Raw genomic sequence first — 18328 nt, 5'->3', positions numbered from 1 at the left:
CAGCTCGTGGGAACTAGGCATCTGGACCTTAGGGAGTTGTAGAAACCTTTCTAAATGGAAGTCAGATCTCAGAAACTGCCTTGGAAGTGCTGATAGGAATGGGAGGGCATGCAAGGAAGTGAGGTTGCCCTGGGTTTCCTTAGTATTGAGTCTGGGATTGAAGTAGTTCAGATTGCAAATATCCAACAGTCAAGTGTAATAATATTTTGATGTAGGAGAAAGCCGTCAAGGCCGGTTCTGTGCAATGACTTAAGACCTCCATAATCCTTTATTCAATGTAGACAGCCATAGAAACATTATTCTTTTAGTCTGTGTTTTGTGTGCCGTTTTATGTAACTTCAGAGTTCTAAAGTTGTGGAGCACATCTTCATCACTGAAAATGAAACACTCGTCTGTAACACAGCATGTTGGCATGATGGGAGGTTTTAGACAAGAACTACCCTCTTTGATGGACACTGCCTTGCTTCTCCCTTCACTTTTGTGACTTGTGCTCCTATGAACATTGGCATTTGTTTAAACATAACAATGTTCTGTCTGTTCCTCTCATTGAGTACTTGTGTTGTTTAATCTTTAGCATCTGTATGCATTTAAGGTTTATTTTTTTTAGTGTGGTGTAAGGAATTGATCCAATATTATCTTTTCCCCATCAAAACAACTATCTGGTTGCCCTAATACCACTTATTGAAAGTTTATTGCTCTCGTGGGTTTGGGATTTGTCTTATGTTATTTTTGGTTTTTCGAGACAGGGTTTCTCTGTGGTTTTGGAGCCTGTCCTGGAACTAGCTCTTGTAGACCAGGCTGGTCTCGAACTCACAGAGATCCGCCTACCTCTGCCTCCCAAGTGCTGGGATTAAAGGCGTGCGCCACCACCGCCCGGCTTTAAATGGGGGCTTTAATGAGATTTCAACTCTGCCCTTTAATCAGGCTTATCTGTCTGCTTAGGACAGCACTGAGAAGGTGGGTTTCAGGGAGAGAGATCCTTGCCCGGGGGGAGAGAAGTGGAGTCCAAGAGTGAGATGGGGGAGAAAGGCAGGCTGTGAGTTAAGGAAGGGAGGACGCTCACCTCCATCCTAGGCTGTGAGTAGATGACGGGTTTAGTTTGTTATCACAAAGAAAACTCCTTTTCTGAAGGAACTTCACTCTTCACCTTCCCCATCTACCTATAGACCTTCACTCTATCCAAGCAGAGGTCACTGGAGAATGAGTGTTCATACTCCTCCAGCACTGATGCATCAAACCTAATCCCCATTTAACGGAGGTTAACTGAGAGGTGATAGGTTCTGAGAGATGAAACTTTGTGAATGGTCGCCCTATTCAGAGACCCCACGGAATCCCCTGCACTTTCCAGGGCATGAAAACACTGGAAGGAGACAGCTGTGATCTTGTGATAAGCAGCCCCTCATCAGACACCGAATGAATGGTGTCCTGACTTTGCACTTCCCAGCCTCTCAAACACAGCAAAATTAAAATTTCTGTTGTTTAGAATACTACTGCATGGTATTTTGACATAGGAGTTCAAACAAGTTAAGACACCACTAAATGATGTTTAATTAAACAAAATTTACATTCTCCATGTGACATTAACCAAGACTATGGAAATCCCCTGGAGCTGGTCCTTGATGCCGTGGTGCAAGGCGTCTCATCGTTCTCTTTATCCAGGGAATGAAGCTCTGGATCTTGGTGAATACAGCTGGAGGAATGCCATTGCTGTCTCCATAGGAGACGATGCCCTGGGCCACATTGTTACATATCAGAGGGCCACCAGAATCGCCCTGTGGAGCAGAGAAGGGAAAGGACATGAAGCTTGCTGCCCTGCAATTCTGGCACCAGTGGGTGGGGCCCTTGGTTGCCTGTGTGTAGGGGATGGGTATTTGATGGGCTTGCGGGAGGCAAGCCCCTGGGTCTTTTAGCTGTTGGACTTCAGGCCTGGTTAAAGTTACCGCCTCCAGCTCTCTCCCTCAGGGGACCTTCGCCTTCCCCCCCCCATTAAGGTACATTGTGGGCCTTCCTGTCATTCCTGAACAGGAAGTACCTAAGGCATGGAGACTGGCCTTGCTGTCCTGTCAGCCCTGAGCCCTTTGTCCCAAGAAATACTGGTGGGCATTCATACTCTTACCCTGAAGGCAGACTTCCTTTCTCTTGGGTTCCCCACACAGATCTGAGTCTGGCTGTTGTAGATGTTGAAGCGATTGCTGCACTTTTGGTCCCTCTGCACCCTTAGCTGCACCTCCTGGAGTACATCTGTTCTCATGTTCCGGCTCACTAGGCCCCAGCCAGCCACTGTGCACAAATGCCCTGGCCGCAGACGGTTTCTGCCCTGAGGCAGAGCCACGGGCCTCACGGCTTTATTCTTCCGGATTCTTCTTGTCAGCTGTCAGGAGGAATGGAGGTATTCCAGCTCAGTTGACATCCCCACACACACGCACACTCGGGGATTCTCTGTCCTCACCACCACCCTGGAACCCTGTCCCCACTTCCTTCTCAACAGTCCCCGAACACAGAAAAGTCACAGAGCCAAGAGGAAGCCACTAAGGCTGGAGAGTCAGAGGTCTGGCAGGCAGTACCTGAAGCAACATGATGTCGTTGCGGAAGTTCTGTGGATCATAATCAGGATGGGGGATAGCTCTGAGCACAGGGATGTGTTGCTGGGTCCTTTCTTGCCTCTGGATGTTGTGAGCTCCCAGGGTGACATTTATGGAACTGCAAAAGAAAAGTTGGACTAGAGGTAGATATGAGATCCAGCCGTTCCGCAGGGCAGACGAATGGACCAAGGACAGGAACACTGCAGCTGGAGAGAATGGGGAACACTGGAAGGCTCTGGGCCTGGCCCCTGCCTGCTGTTTCCCAGAAATGCTCAGCTGGGGACAGCAGATTGAACAGAAATAGTTTGAGTTCACAGTTAGCACCCAGCCTGTGCCTTCTACCTCCTCCTCCTCATCGTATACCTTTTGATCACATCTCCTTTTCTCTATATCAACACCGGCTTCTTACCTCCCTCCTCCCACTCCCGTCTTGTCTCTAGAACTAAAGGCAGAACCTTTCATTATAACTACACTTAATTATAATTGCATACATTCAGGAGGCTCAGAGGAAGAAATTTTGGGGACTTTGGTTTCCTGGGAAGCTCCTGGGTTCTCACCTTCCCAAACAGTGGGCCGCTGTCATGACAAAGTCTTCTCGCACCAGAAACCCTCCGCAAGCACCCAGCCCTCCTGGATTCTGGATCAGAAGGAAAGCCATGTAGGGGCGGGAGTGAGGCCTGGCTTCTCGGCCTCCAATGATCTTTCCTGCAAGGAAGCACCTGGGACTTACACGTGTGTTTGAGATCCTGCAGACAGAACCGCCTGTATGTGGAGGGGGAGCTTTAGGAAGGCTGGGAGGCAGAAAGCACTGGGTGGGGGGCTTGAAAAAGCCTCGGGGGCATGATACGGGGAGCTGTGTGGACATCAGGCGCAGGAAGAAACCTCCAAGGCTCTGCAGAAATTACTCCTTGCCCTTCAGTCCTTTGTGCCGTCCTTCTCCAAATGGAGAACGGTGTTTGTTCCACGCAAGTCTGGCCCTGGCCTCAGGTATTGAGGAAGAATGTTTCCCCAAGGTATGAGCTTTCTATCTTCCCTGCTATCTTCCCCAGAGAGCATCCCATGTCCCAGAGTGCACCTCCTGATATCATGGGACTAGATATGAGTCTAAACTAGAGCTGATGGGACTTTTACAGCTGAGTTCTTGTCTCTGGGCTTTGGTATACAGGCTTTTGAATAAATTTATGTAGAAAATACATACTTTATGTAGAAAATACAGTACTTTCTATATGTGGGGGCCAATAACAAGACTCTCTCATACATTATTAGCCAATTTAACTGCCATAGCAACGCTGTGAGGCAGTATTAATATTATCCACATTTTATAGATAAGAAAACTGAGAAAATGTGTGTTCAGTTAACTTGCTCACTGATACAGAGTTAAAATTGCCACAGAAGTCTAGTGCTAGTATATAGGATGAGATCAGATCTCTGAGGTGTGGCTGGTCACTCACCTGCCTCATCTCCTTGGAGTAGAATAAAAATCAACAGGAGCAGGAGTGGCTGCATCTTTCCAGAACCATGCGTTGTTTAGTCAGTTGCTGCTTGAACTTCTCTCTGCCAGACTTTTATCCCCCATGGAGAGGAAGGAAGGGGTGCTGGGAAGTCCCGGTCCCACTTTCCAGCTTGTGTGACAGGTTTCATCACCCAAGGCTTCCTAGGAGGTTTGCACACCAACTGCCAGTGATCTAGGAGAAGAGGGAGTCGACCAAGCCAGTGGGGCATCCCACATGGTTGCCATGCCAGTGCTGACAGCAAGTAGGAACCAAGTCCACTGTACATTCAGTAATTCAGGGAAACTAGTGCCTACTTCCTTCTCTCCCTCTCCTTATGGGGTTAGAGTTACAATTGACATTCAATGAATGTCAATTCATATATGTATTCAGAGAACAAAAAGGGAGGAAGGGAGGGAGGGAAGGAGGGAGGGAGGGAAGGAGGGAGAGAGGGAGAGCGGGGTGTTAAATAGCCCAGGATGGCTTCAACATGGCTATATGGTTCAGGATGACCTTTATTTTTTTTTTAATGTCTGATGTTCCTGGCTCCTGACTGCCAGGACTGCTGGAATTCACCACCTTGTCGGCTTTATGAGGTGTTGGGGACCAAGCCTACAGTCTCACGCATAGTAGGCAATCATTCTACCAACTGAGCTAAAGCCCCCCTTTTCTGGATTCCTTACTCACGTGTGTTTACTAATGTCTGAGGACAAGGGTGAGAAAATGATAGCGGGGGTGGTGGAAGATATGGGCAAAGACAAAGGAAAAGTCAAAGAGGGAAGAAGAGAAATGAAGCCTGCTCGCCTTCATCCTCTAAGATCCTTACTGCTCCCACTTCTTTCTAGAAGTTGCCAAGGTAGAGACCTCCTGAGGTCATGGAGGATGCATCTGGAGAAAAAAAAGGACAGATAAAGCTTTTGATAGTGATTTTCTTGGGTCACCCGTGTCCCAGCCCACTCTCAGTGAAATCATGACTCAATTGCAGATGTTTTGACAATTCTGGCAAAGGTCTCTATGTTTTCCAGGATCCCCTGCATGCTGCAGAGGCCCAGCAGATTCAGTTGTGGAGAACTGTCTGACCTTTGCTTGGAAACACTTAGGATCTCATATTGTTAACAGTGGAAAATAACCACCAACTTGTTTCCATTCTTAGCCTCAGGGGTAATAGTTTTAAAAGGGAGACATGTTTATTATTATGTTACATGTACATCAAGAAGAGCCGGGGTCATATAATGAATGTGGGAGCACAAGAGATCACCGCAGAGTCACACAATGAATTACTAAACCCACTGAAAATATCAAACAGACTCAGTGTACACAGCAGACCATTATAATCCTGTATCACTTCTGTGAAATAGCTGCTGACTGGTACACTCCCTAATCTATGGAGCATGATTGGCTAACTTGAAAAGTATTTGGAAGTGTAGCATTCTTTCCAACCCAAACACAGTTTTCTGCTCTTTTTAGAGCTGCACTGAGCTTAATCCCATCCTAAGCCATGTTCTCTGTTAGTATCGGAGAAATAGCATGAAGGAAGAGCGAACACCCCAGCAAGGTTACCTTACCTTTGTATTTGGGATATTTCATTTTAGTGATGTCTCAACATTTTGTTAGTTTTAGAAATGTTCTTTAGATTTAAAAAAAAAAAAAGGATAAAAAGCCTGTATACACAGAAAAAAGAGGCATGAAAGTCACACACCCAGTTATGTAAATAAAGGTGTGCACTGGTCATTTTATACCAGTAGCAAGAGATTTCATGTCAACCAAAAACAACAAGAAGCATGGCTGTTTAACATGTCCCCAAAATGGAAAAGCCTGAGAACTGACTGTGCAGGAGCTATCTTCAGGCCCAAACTGAAGTAAGAGTCTAGACGGAAGCTACTAATGTCTGAGATACCAGCATCACCACCCATCCATAGATATAAACCCAAAGGAAGCTCACATCCAGAGAGGGCACAGCTGCATCTCTCTGAGCAGCAGTACTGGGACAGCCTCAGCCTGGGAAGACTTGGGAACAGTAACTCGTGGGATATTCTATAATAGGACAGCTACAAATATAACTGAACACTTGTCTCTTCCACGTACGTATAAAATGTTAGAAAAGACCCAAGAAGAAAACACTTAGTATGATCATGTTTATATAAAGCTCAAAATTAGACACAAGGTGTGGGTTTATGTCTAGAGGTTTACACACAAGAGGAAAGTACATAAAAGAACAGGAAAGCTCCATCAAGTCAGAATGGTGACTCTTCTAGGGTTGGAGGGGAGAATCATAGCGGGTTCCACCTCCTGACATAAAATGCAGCAATCGCCTCATAAGTATTCTTTCAGTGGTGTGCATAGACTCCTGTAGACTTTCTAATGAATAATGTGTGTGTGTGTGTGTGTGTGTGTGTGTGTGTGTGTGTGTGGTGTTGGAGAGAACATTTGAGTAAAGTGGAGACTAGTATAATAGATCAAAGTACATATCTTTAAAGCATTTTTATTTTAATAAAAATTGTGGTTTGAAGAAGCAAGACTGCTGATAAATTTCACAAGACCTATAGGCAGTTGCATCTGTTTGTGACTGTTCCATTACATTTCTGTCAGTTACATTTTTTTTCCTCCTCTGGGGTATTGAGACATTAATATTGGGTATTTCCCGTCTCCTTCCTGGGCTGCATAAGTTCCATATACCGATCCTCTGGGCAGGCAGTGACCAGCTACAGCTGGCCCAGAGACACCCCACTCCCAATTGAGAAACCAATTTAGTTGTTCTTGACTTTGTAGAGGACCAGGGCTATACAGACCTCAGCTCCTCCGGTCTGTCTTAGTGTCTCTCCTGAAAGGGTGTTTTGGGAGCATCTCAGACGTCTCCATTGAGTGTGGATATTTCGTTAGTGGGAGGAGTCAGTATCACAGCCGGCCCTTTTAACAAAAGTGTCTTCAGGCAGCCAGATCCTTTAACCAAGGATTGAACTGTGTGCTGCTCTCCATGTATGAGCAGCAAGTGACAGAGGAGAGGCTGAAGCTCCAAGGATCCTGAAGGACAGGGCTGCAAATAATAGGCTTGCTGACACCTACACAAAACCTTCCAGATCGAGAATTTAGAGGAAAAGACACACGTGGGTGTCACAGGTCCTGAGCGTGCCAGCAGAAAGGCTTATTCCTAATGTTAGGAAGAAGCTAATAAGAGACCCTTTTGGCAAACCTCCCAGACCACCCAAATCTTCAACAATGTAGGTCATGATATAGGCATGGAATAATGTGCTGTCTTCCCAGTAAGAAAAGTTTATTCTAAACTTCTACTTAGTGGAATGCAGAAGATTGTATTCTCTTTCAGTGAGTGGAGAGATTATAATAACTATATTATTAGTAGTATAATTTAATTTTAATTTTGTGAAGGGGGAAGGGCAATAGCCAGAAAGAAGGGCAATTTTATGTTACCTTATTTGCATCTTTATTTGCATATTATTTTTGCAAATAATGGAAATGCATTATTTTTATTTACTTTTTTTGAGTCAGAATTGCAGGTAGCTCATGGTGGACTCTAACTCTCTATATTGCTAAGGATGACCTTGGATTCTTAATCCTCTTCTCTGTCTCTAGTGCTGGGATTACAGACATGTGCCACCATGCCAGAGCAAGCTGAAATGTACTAGTTTTATAAGAAGAGAAAATGACATTGTTTACAGGGAAACGGATGGAAGTGAAGGTCATCAGGAGAAAAGAAATAAACCAGACTCAGAAAGACAATTGCCACCTGCTTTCTTTCAAGTGTGGATTTGGGAGACAGGGAGACATGGTAGTAGAGGGGGCTGTTAGAAATATGAAAGGAAATATGACTGGGGGTGGGAAGGAAAGAGTGAGGAGAGGGTGTATATGACCAAAATGCGTCATATGCATGGAAGAAGTTTCCAAATGAAACTCACTACTTTGTAAAATTAATATATAATAATAAAATAAGATGGAAGAGGAAGAAAAAGCTAAAGTAGGGCCCATATGTCCTCTTAAATAGCAAACAGTATTAAACACTGTAATCTCAATGAACTAAGCAGGTTAGCAAGGCAGGTCCCTTTGCTTCCAGTACCAGGCAAGGGTCTATGGGGCAGTGTGGCTGTTGTAGCGGCTGGGGCTGATAGGAAAGGGGCAGGCACCTTCTAGACTCCACTATTGCATTCTCTCACACCTTGTCTTCAAGGACCTTCCCCATCTGTGGTTTATTAATGATGGATTTGAGGAAGTGAGAAGCCTTATCTGGGGCACTAAGTCTGAGTCCCTTAATATTGGACTGAATGTCAAATTTATTGTCCAGACTGGAACAGTTGAGAGTAAAATGGAACAAAAACTCATTGGGAATATTCATTTTGGAGCGTGTGTGAGCAAGAAACAAACTGAAGGCTATCTATTGGAACAGTTTGCATTATTAAACATCACCAACTTACCTCTGGCTGCCTTTCCCTGACCTGAAATAGTTCCAGGAATATTATTTTAGTAATTTAAGGTTAAAATTGTAAATAAACAACTGGACATAGAAATATGTCGGTTTTAATTCCTCTATCCAGCTGGCCACTATGGAAATCAAATCTCTCTCTGTCTCTGTGTGTATGTGTCTCTCTCTGTTTCTGTCTCTCTCTGTCTCTCTGTCTCTGTCTCTCTGTCTCTCTCTCTCTCTCTATGTCAGTTTGGGAACTCATGTAGTCTAACCTGGCCTCCAACTCACAGAGGCCCCTCTCTCTGTGTCTCAAGAGTTCTAGGATTAATTGTGTGTGCCACCCAACCAGGAAGATGTTTTTTCATCTAGATATTTTTTCCTTTATGTATGTTTACTTTGCGATCTCAAATGTAACGTTCAGTTTGAAGCCTATATGTTCAATTAGTCAACATTTTCCTTTATCTTGTTAAGATTCTGTTAGTGTATATCATTTTAGAATGTCATTTGTGTTTGATGATCTGGCCTTCGAGATATCTAAATGACATAATTTGTAAAATTATGGAAAAAAATATGTATGAAGAAAAATCCTACCAGGAAAATATGCATATAACAAACATTTAGCGATAGTAGATACTGACTTATAATTTGCTTTTGTCTTACACATACCTGCCAACCATTCTCATGGGTCAAATGTATAACAAAACTAATATGTAATCTTGTTTAATTTTTTGGTGTGGACAAAGACTGTTAGGTTGATCAAAAGCCTTGGATTCCTCTTGGTAGGGCTCTAGAGATCATTCCAGGACCTTGTTCACGCTGGGCAGATGTGTTGTAACTGGTACACATTTCTGGCCCTTGGTTTGGTTTTGATTTTTTATTTGTTTGTTTGTTTGGGCTGTGTCTCACCATGCTGCGTGGGCTGGTCACAAACCCCTGGCCTCAAGTGATCCTCTTATCACAACCTCCCAAGGACAAGGAAATAAAAATGCCATCTTTCTCAATGTCCTCACCAAGTCTGAATATCATTGTTTTTCCAAATCAGACTAACACAAATTTACTAATGTTTTTACTTGTACGAATGAGTTAATGAGCTGATTTTTTATTTTAGAAAATATAATTAAAAATTTTTTAAGTATTTTTCCAGATGTCATGTAGCCCAGGCTGACCTTGAACTTTGTACGTAGCTGAGGATAACCTTGAACCTCACAGCCATCTTCCTTTCACCTACCAAATATTGGAATGGAGTAGTGAGCCTTTAACTTTTTATAAATATTTTCTAGTACTTTAAAAATAACTTGCCTGTTGATATTCTTAACCCTAGTTCTCTGTAATGGAAGGTAATATAGATGTGCAAAGGCTGCGCAATGCCTAAGATGAATGTGCCTATTTCTCCATTAGAACATTAATACATATTCTAATTTGGAATTAGATAATACTAAGATGAAGATCAATGCTCTCCCAGATATCTGCCCCCCCCACTTCATCATACGTTATACATTAGTTTTTTATTACTGTAATAAACCATGAGAGCTCTAACTTTATCCAGTGGGTTGACCCATTGATGAGCTCATACTGAATGGGCAACATGGGACAGAGCTGCACACGGAACGATAGGGAGCAGGGGCCAGATAGGAAAGGATTAACAACAAGGTGCACCTACCCTTCGGGGAGTCACAATCGGACTTCCTCCTTTCAATCAGGCCTCCTTTCCTACTGGCCCATTCAGTATGAACTCATCCACGGATCAACCCATTAAGTTAGCACTCTTGTAGTTCACTGGCACCACCAGCTGGGGGCCGAACCTTCAAAAGGAGACTTTTGGAATGCTATTTCATATTTAAACCATAACATGCACAATCACTATGCGGGGAACATGAAAGCTCCAGGGAGGAGTGAGAGGGAGTAGGGGCAGCTGGGGAGGAGAGGGATAGAGAGAGAGATAGTATCAGCTTACTTAGAAACTGTTGTGAGAATCCAGCCTCATCTAGAGTGGTTCTGTCTGTGCTATCGGATACAAAGAGTAGGATTGACCTGTCAGACGCTGTCCTACAAGATGGCTTCTTACCTTAGGTGGCAGAACCCTCATTCACTATGCCATGGTCTCTGGCTTACACTCTGGGACTCTCTCCATGGCTGGCTCTCTGAGCTCTCCGTGATTCTGCAGAGTGGCCCTGGAGCGGCTCCCTCCACTGCCCACCTGCTTATCTCTGTAATGCATCTGACTTCTCTGTGTGTTGCTGCTGCCGGGGGTTTGAACCGGGTTGGGTGGCACGTGAATTTTTGGAACAGTTTACTGTGAAGCATAACTCTGTTTTCCCCTATTATTCGATGTGCTGCATTTTGTTTGTTTATAGCCATGTTCTTGGTTTGTTATTAATTTTCTCTTTGTAAAAAGTTTATCAATCGGCAGCAACTTCAGCGGGGGAACGCAACTCTCCCTCAGTTCCTCCAAAACCAACCTCCCAGGCTCATTTCCGGTGTAGACCACATCCTGGGGCCTCCCTTCCTCCTCTGTACCCATCATCACCAGTGGACCACACAGATCTTCCTCTTCTAACTTCTCCTCCCCCACTCATTGCTTTATCCCAGCCCCTACCCCAGCAGGCACCCTCCGGGAAGCTGCAGGTCACTCCAGCCAGCTGAAGGTTAACTGCAGCTCTTCCTTTCCCTCTCCTTCCACTCCTCCAAGGCTCAACTGTAGCTCTGTAGCAGATCTGCTGTGGTCTCTTTTCAATCTCTGCCCCCGTTCCCAAGGGACTAAGCAGATCCTGGTGGAACACCCTGCTTTCCACCCCTATGTGGACCTCAGCACCCTCCTCCTAGGCTATTCCCTTTCTTACAAGTTAGCTTCCAACCCTAGAAATGCATTTGGCCTGGAAACCCTGTACCCACACCTATCAGGCTTCTAAAAGGAAACACACAGTCATAACAAGCAGAGGGAGCAGCAGAAACCAAGGAACAAGACATTCACCCAAAACAGACAAAATCCAACATCAGCACCTAAGATTTCAATCTTCCTAAACCCAGATGCCTAAATGTCACCATAAAATTGTGAGCAGTAGCAGCTCGACAATCCTACCATGACAGACTCTGGGTACTGCAACGTGGCTAAAGCACAAGTGAAGAACCTTAAAATGACCTTTATAAATATGATAGAGGTCCTGACGAAGGAAGTGAATAAATCCATTAAAGAAATATTTGAAAAATCAAACATGAAGAGGAAATGAGTAAAACAGTTCAAGTGATAGAATCTGGAAATGAAAAACTTAGAAACTCGAACAGAAACCTTGGAGATAAACCTCACCTGTAGACTATAAGAGATGGAAAAGAGAATATCAGGCATTGAAGACATGATAAAAGAATGGGCAGATTGGTCAAAGAAAATTCTAAACCTGAAAAACTCCTGAACTAAAACATCCAGAAAATCTGGGATACCATGAAAAGACCAAATCTAAGAATAATAGGAATAGAGGAAGGAGAAGAGACCCAGGTCAAAGGCACAGAAATGTTTTCAACAAAATCATAGAAGAAAATGTCCCTAACTAAAGAAGGAGATGCCTACCAAAGTACAAGAAGCATACAGAGCACTAAATAGACTGGAATAAAAAAAAAAGATCCCCTTGGAACATAATAATCAAAATACTAACTGTACAGAACAAGAAAGAATATTAAAAGCTGCAAGGGAAAAAGACCAACTAATATATAAAGGCAGACCTATTAGATTTACACCTGACTTCTCAATGGAGACTCGAGAAGCCAGAAGGGCCTGGACAGATGTTCTACAGACTTTAACAGACCACAGATGCCAACCCAGGCAACTATAATATAAAACGTTAAAACACAATAAATGGAGAAAAGAAGATATTCCATGTTAAAGTCAAGTTTAAGCAATATCTATTTACACAAACCTGGCCCTACAGAAAGCACTAGAAGGAAAATTTCAATCTAAAGAGGTTAATTACATACAAGAAAATGCAGGAAATAAGTAATCTCAGACAGGTGATCAAAAGAGGAGAAACATACACATAAAATACCACCACCACAACAACAACAAAATAATAGGAATAAACAAACACTGCTCATTGATATCTCTTAATATCAATGGTCTCGATTCCTCAATAAAAAGATACAGACTAACAAAATGAATGTGAAAACAGAATCCATCCTTCTACTGCTTCTAAGAAACACACGTTAATATCAATGAGAGACATTACCTCAGGGCAAAAGTATAAAAATAATTCCAAACAAATGGGCCTAAGAAGCAAGCTGGTGTAGACATTTTAATATCTGACAAAATAGACTTCAATCCAAAACTAATCAGAAGAGATAGGGAAGGATACTGCATACTCATCAAAGTAAAAATTCACCAAGAGAATGTTTGAAATTTAATATTTATGTGCCAAGCACAATGGTACCCAAGTTTGTAAAAGAAACACTGCTACAGCTTAAACCACATATTGACATTCACACACTGATAGTGTAAAGACCTCAATATCTCACTCTCACCAATAGTTTGGTCACTCAGACAAAAACTTAACAGAGAAATGCTGGAGCAAACAGAAATTATAAACCAAAGGAACGCCGGGCGGTGGTGGAGCACGTCTTTAATCCCAGCACTCGGGAGACAGAGGCAGGCGGATCTCTGGGAGTTTGAGGCCAGCCTGGTCTACAAGAGCTAGTTCTGGGACAGGCACCAAAGCTACAGAGAAACCCTGTCTCGAAAAAAAAAAAAAAGCCAAAGGAACCTAACAGACATCTACAGAACATTTCATTCAAACACAAATGAATATATCTTTTTTTCTGCATTTCTCCATTTCTCATGGAACTTTCTCCAAAATTGACTACGTACTTGTACACAATGTAAGTCTCAATAGCTATAAGAAAATTGAAATAGCACCCTGCATCATACCCAGTCACCAGGGATGAAAGCTGGGTATCAACACCAACAGAAAGCTTACAAACTCATGGAAACTGTAAACCTCACTCCTGAATGAAAAATGGGTCAAGACAGAAGTAAAGAAATTCAGACTTCATAGAATTGGATGACAATGAATACACAGCATAACCAAACTTATGGGACACAATGACGGCAGTTATAAAAGACAAATTCATAGCACTAAGTACCTACATTTAAAAGAAAATGGAGAGATATAATAAGTGAAGAGATTTCAGTAAGTTTATAATATGCCTGAAATCTCTAGAACAAAAAGAAGCAATCATACCCAAAGGAGTAAATGACAAGTGTTGTGGGAGCTGCGGGCTGGCGTTCCTGCCACCCAGCTCCCAGCTGCCTGGCTAGCTCATGCCCCAAAATAACGACACACAAACTGTATTCTTTTAAACACTGTCTGGCCCATTTCTGTTAATGTGTATAGCACCTTGAGGTGCTCTTACCGGGAAGATTCTAGCCTACATCCATCCTGGGTCGGAGCTTCATCACGTCTGCCCTGGAGAGCAGAGCTATGGCGTCTCAGCTCACTTCCCTTCTTCCCAGCATTCTGTTCTGTTTACTCCACCCACCTATGTTCTAACCTAACAGGGCCAAGCAGTTTTTTTATTAATTAACCAATGACCTTCCTCCATCAGACAAGAAATAACCAAACTTGGGACTAAAATTAATAGAATAGAAACAACAAAAAAAAAATCAATGAAAAAAGTTTGGTTCTTCAAGAAAACCAATAAGATCAACAAACCCTTATCCAACTGAATTAAAGTGGAGAGAGAGACTATCTAAATTAATAAAATTAAAAATGAAAAGGAGACATAACAACACTGAGAAAATCATTAGGTCATACTTCACAAACCTGTACTCCACAACATTGGAAATTTAAAGAAATAAAAAATTTTTTAGATACATATTACTTACTAAAGCTAAATCAAGATCAGACAATCAGTTTAAGCAGGCTTATAACCCCTCATGTTATTGAGGATGTGGATTTAGGGGAACACTTGTCTATTGCTTGTGGGAGTGCAAACTTTTACAGCCACTATAAACATCAGTATGATGGTTCCTCAGGAAGGTGGGAATTGATTACCCTCAAGATCCAGCTATATCATTCTTGAGCATATTCTCAAAGAATGCTCCACCCTACCACAGTGATACTGACTCAGCTGTGTTTGTTGCTGCTTTATTCATGATGTCCAGAAACTGGAAACAACCTTGATGTCCTTCAACAGAATAAAGAATAAAGAAAGCTGGTACATTTGCATAAGGGAGTATTACTGAGATGTTAAAAATAATGAAATTCTCAGGTAAATGGGTGGAACTAGAAAAAAAATCATCCTGAGTGAGGTAACCCAGACACAGAAAGGTAAACATGATATGTGCTAATTTACATGTGTATATTAGCTCTTAAGTCAATGATAGCCAAGTTACTACTGTAGAAACACAGAGGTTAGGTATAGAGTACAGGATGGGGTGGGATACAGATAGATATTGTTAGAAAGAGAAAATAGAATAGATAGTTATGGATGAATGAGGGGGCTGAAAAAAGAGTATCAAGTGGGGAGAGAGAGTAGGACCAGGGAGGAAATATGGGGAGAGACAGTTAAAATTAAGGACCATTTGAGGGGTAGTGTGGAAACCTAATACAATAGAAGATTCCTAAAATATATACATATATGAAATTGATCTAAATGAAATCACCAAATAGTGTTAATCCCACCAGGCAAGAATAAGACCACTACCACAATTTTGAGTTAAATTTGAAGCAAGCTTGATTTTTGTTGGGGTGTACCCAAGAACTGGCTAGTAAGTGTCTCCTAAATCAGGTTAAAGAGAACAGTCCATTTCTTGGGCCCCTTTTAAGGAGTAAAATCATGAGTAGTTGCAAAGCAGGATTCCAGAAGAGATACAAAAGAGCAATTAAGAAGGACAGAAAACTCTCAAAATTCTCAAAATTCTCAAAAAAATCAAAAAACACAATGTAGTCACCTTCTGATTATGGAATATCAGGGAGGGTTAGGGTGTTCTCAAAAACAAGTCAAGGTCATGGACTGGGACAGGTCAGGCTCCAGGAAACAGCCTTAAAAACAGTAACTCAGCTCTTACAGTAAATGGAAACATTTTAAACAATACAGCATAATGGCTCCTGCCTTCAAAATGGAGTCAGGCAGATTCCTCAAATGGGGAGACAGATCCCTAACTGGACATCTCTTGTCCCTAAATGAAGCTTCCGGCGTCAGGGCTGGGTTGTATCTAACTGAGTTGTTAGCTAACGGTTTCCATAGGAATCCCCAAACAACCCAGGCTGTTGCTATGACTATAGATTGCTCTCCACAAACTGACAGCAAGGCCCCTACTCAACTCACTGAATATGAAGAAGTCAAGCTGGTGCAGACATAGAGCCTTCGCCCCTAAATTCTAGAATCCTTAGTACAGTAAGGTACTCTGCACGCTACCAAGCATAAACACCAACCCAACCACAAACCCTTTATCTACAGTGCTGTTTCTCCTGTCTCTATGGTGGCACGAAGCTTGTCGGAATAACCAACAAATAATCTGATCTGACTTAAGGCCCTCTCCCCGAGTTGAAAACCACACATGACACTACTTGGATGGCCTAGAACCTGAGACCAGATAGCTCAGGGACCTGGGGTGAAACCAAATACTACTGTTCTCAACAAACACAAAAGTAAAAGGTAGCAATAAAATGACTCCTAATGACATTCTGTTATGCTCATGAATCAATGCCTTGCTCAATCATCATCACATCCTCCTGCAGCAGATTCCTGAGTGTCCTAATAAGTGGGTCTCTGATTCTTGTACCTTCCCTTGGACTCTTTTCTTTCCATTTGTATTGTTCAATTCTGATGCATTATTTTTTATTTATCTTATATTATAATCCCTTAGATGCCTGTTTATGTTATAACAAGAGACAGAAAGGGAATGGATCTATACAGGAGTGAAAGGGGGAGAAGGAGTAGAAAAAAGTGAAACTATAGTCAAGTTATATTATGGGAAGGAAAAATCTATTATCAGTAGAAGGAAGAGAGAAAGAGAAACAAAGAGAAAAGGAGAGGGGGGAGGAGCGAGAGAGGGAGAGAAGGAGGGAGAGAGGGAGAGAAAAGCTAAAGTTCATCTCCTGTATAAGCTAACATACTAAGCTAATATAGCAGTAAAGTTCCAAAAGTCATTAGAAAACGTCCAACAATACATTTATTTATGTTATAGTGATAAATACGATTTAAATATTAATTTGGACTGAAGACAAGAAACAGAAGTCAATATTTTCAGAAAAAGGTGTGACAATGTCAAACACATGCATACAGATTGCAAATAGAGCAGTAACTGGCCTTAAAACCCTAGAATAGTGTACTGTCTTCACTGTTAAGCATAGGATAACTGCTGTATGAAGAAGAAGAAGAAGAAGAAGAAGAAGAAGAAGAAGAAGAAGAAGAAGAAGAAGAAGAAGAAGGAGGAGGAGGAGGAGGAGGAGGAGGAGGAGGAGGAGGAGGAGGAGGAGGAGGAGGAGGAGAGAGGAAGAGGAAGAAGAAGAAGAAGAAGAAGAAGAAGAAGAAGAAGAAGAAGAAGAAGAAGAAGAAGAAGAAGAAGAAGAAGAAGAAGAAGAAGAAGAGGACAAAGAGGAGGAGGACAAAGAGGAGGAGGACAAGGAGGAGGGGAGGAGGACGAGGACGAGGAGGGGAGGAGGAGGAGGACGAGGAGGGGAGGAGGAGGAGGAGGTCAAGGAGGAGGAGGGGAGGAGGAGGAGGACAAGGAGGACAAGAAGGAGGAGGACAAAGAGGAGGAGGACAAGGAGGGGAGGAGGTGGAAGGGAGGAGGAGAAGGGGAGGAGGTGGAGGGGAGGAGGTGAAGGAAGAGCAGGAGGATTAACAGCAGAAGCAGCTTCATTCATAGACACCATGTTTGTGGTCTTTGTTCCATAAGATTCTAGGCAGAGACTAGACTAGGCTGGAAACTAGTTCATCTCCACACAGGAACAGGAAGCTCCCAGCAGCTTCCTCCCAATACCCTTTTACCATTGTCCACATCTCAACGGTTGAAATTTCATTTCCAGGGCTTGGTGGAAGAAAGGAGGAAGAGCAGTTTTCATATGCTTCCTGTTATTATTCTTAATAATAAATTCATTTATATTTTCATTATAAAAGTTTATTGTATCATTGCTAATTCCTTTAATTTTCCTGCCATATTTTCCCCTTTTTTCATATTTTCATATTCTTTCCCCTCTCTCAATTTTCCCCAAGTCTTCCCCATTTCCCTACCCACTACACTTCTCTCTCTCTCTCTCTCTCTCTCTCTCTCTCTCTCTCTCTCTCTCTCTCTCCCTCTCAACAAACAAATCCAAAGCAAAAAATAAAAGCACAGAACTGAGGTCCCTCCAGAGGTGGGAGGTCTTAGAACAGGAAACTTATCCAGTAGCATGACCCCTGGCCTTTGGAATTCCCAGAGTCAAATCTCCCTTCACCCCACTGCTTTGTTGATTCACTAGCAAATGTTGGGGCTTAATGAAGGTGACCAAGAGATGTTAGGGATTTTCTAGGCCTCTGGAGATTCATTTCTGGAGACTAAGGGTGCTATAGACTCTTGTTTGTGATGTAAGAAAGTCAACCTTGGACAGCTGGGTAGTAAAATAGGTGTATGGTTGGATGTCATGGCACAAATCTTTAATCCCAGCTGTGGGGAAGCAGAGACAGGTAGACCTTGGTGAGTTTAAGGTCAGGCTTATCCACAAAACAAACTCCAGGCCAGCCTAGACTTCCTATGTCAAAAATTAAAAACAAACCAACAACCCCCTAACCACCACCATGTATGTGTGAGTGATAAATATGTGGGAATTATCTAGCCTGAAGTTTCAGTTAGGGGAGGGTCTGGGGAAGAAGGA

At 42.7% G+C, this 18328-nt stretch overlaps 1 protein-coding gene across 1 annotated transcript; it reads right to left on the bottom strand.

The window, feature by feature from the left end:
* Positions 1-1534: 1534 nt before the first annotated feature.
* On the bottom strand, positions 1535-4105 carry LOC130884898 (cathepsin G-like). The gene is made up of 5 exons (XM_057786194.1): positions 4034-4105; positions 3140-3287; positions 2565-2700; positions 2117-2371; positions 1535-1772 (listed from the first exon to the last, which is right to left on the bottom strand). Exons 1-5 carry the CDS (start codon positions 4086-4088, stop codon positions 1581-1583), a joined length of 786 nt encoding a protein of 261 aa, XP_057642177.1. The 5' UTR covers positions 4089-4105; the 3' UTR covers positions 1535-1580.
* Between the last annotated feature and the right edge of the window lie 14223 nt (positions 4106-18328).

Source organism: Chionomys nivalis, chromosome 12 (genome assembly GCF_950005125.1).
Source record: "Chionomys nivalis chromosome 12, mChiNiv1.1, whole genome shotgun sequence".
Lineage (NCBI taxonomy): Eukaryota > Metazoa > Chordata > Mammalia > Rodentia > Cricetidae > Chionomys > Chionomys nivalis.
Note: the sequence above shows the minus strand (reverse complement) of the source record. Positions and strands in the feature narration are given on the sequence as shown.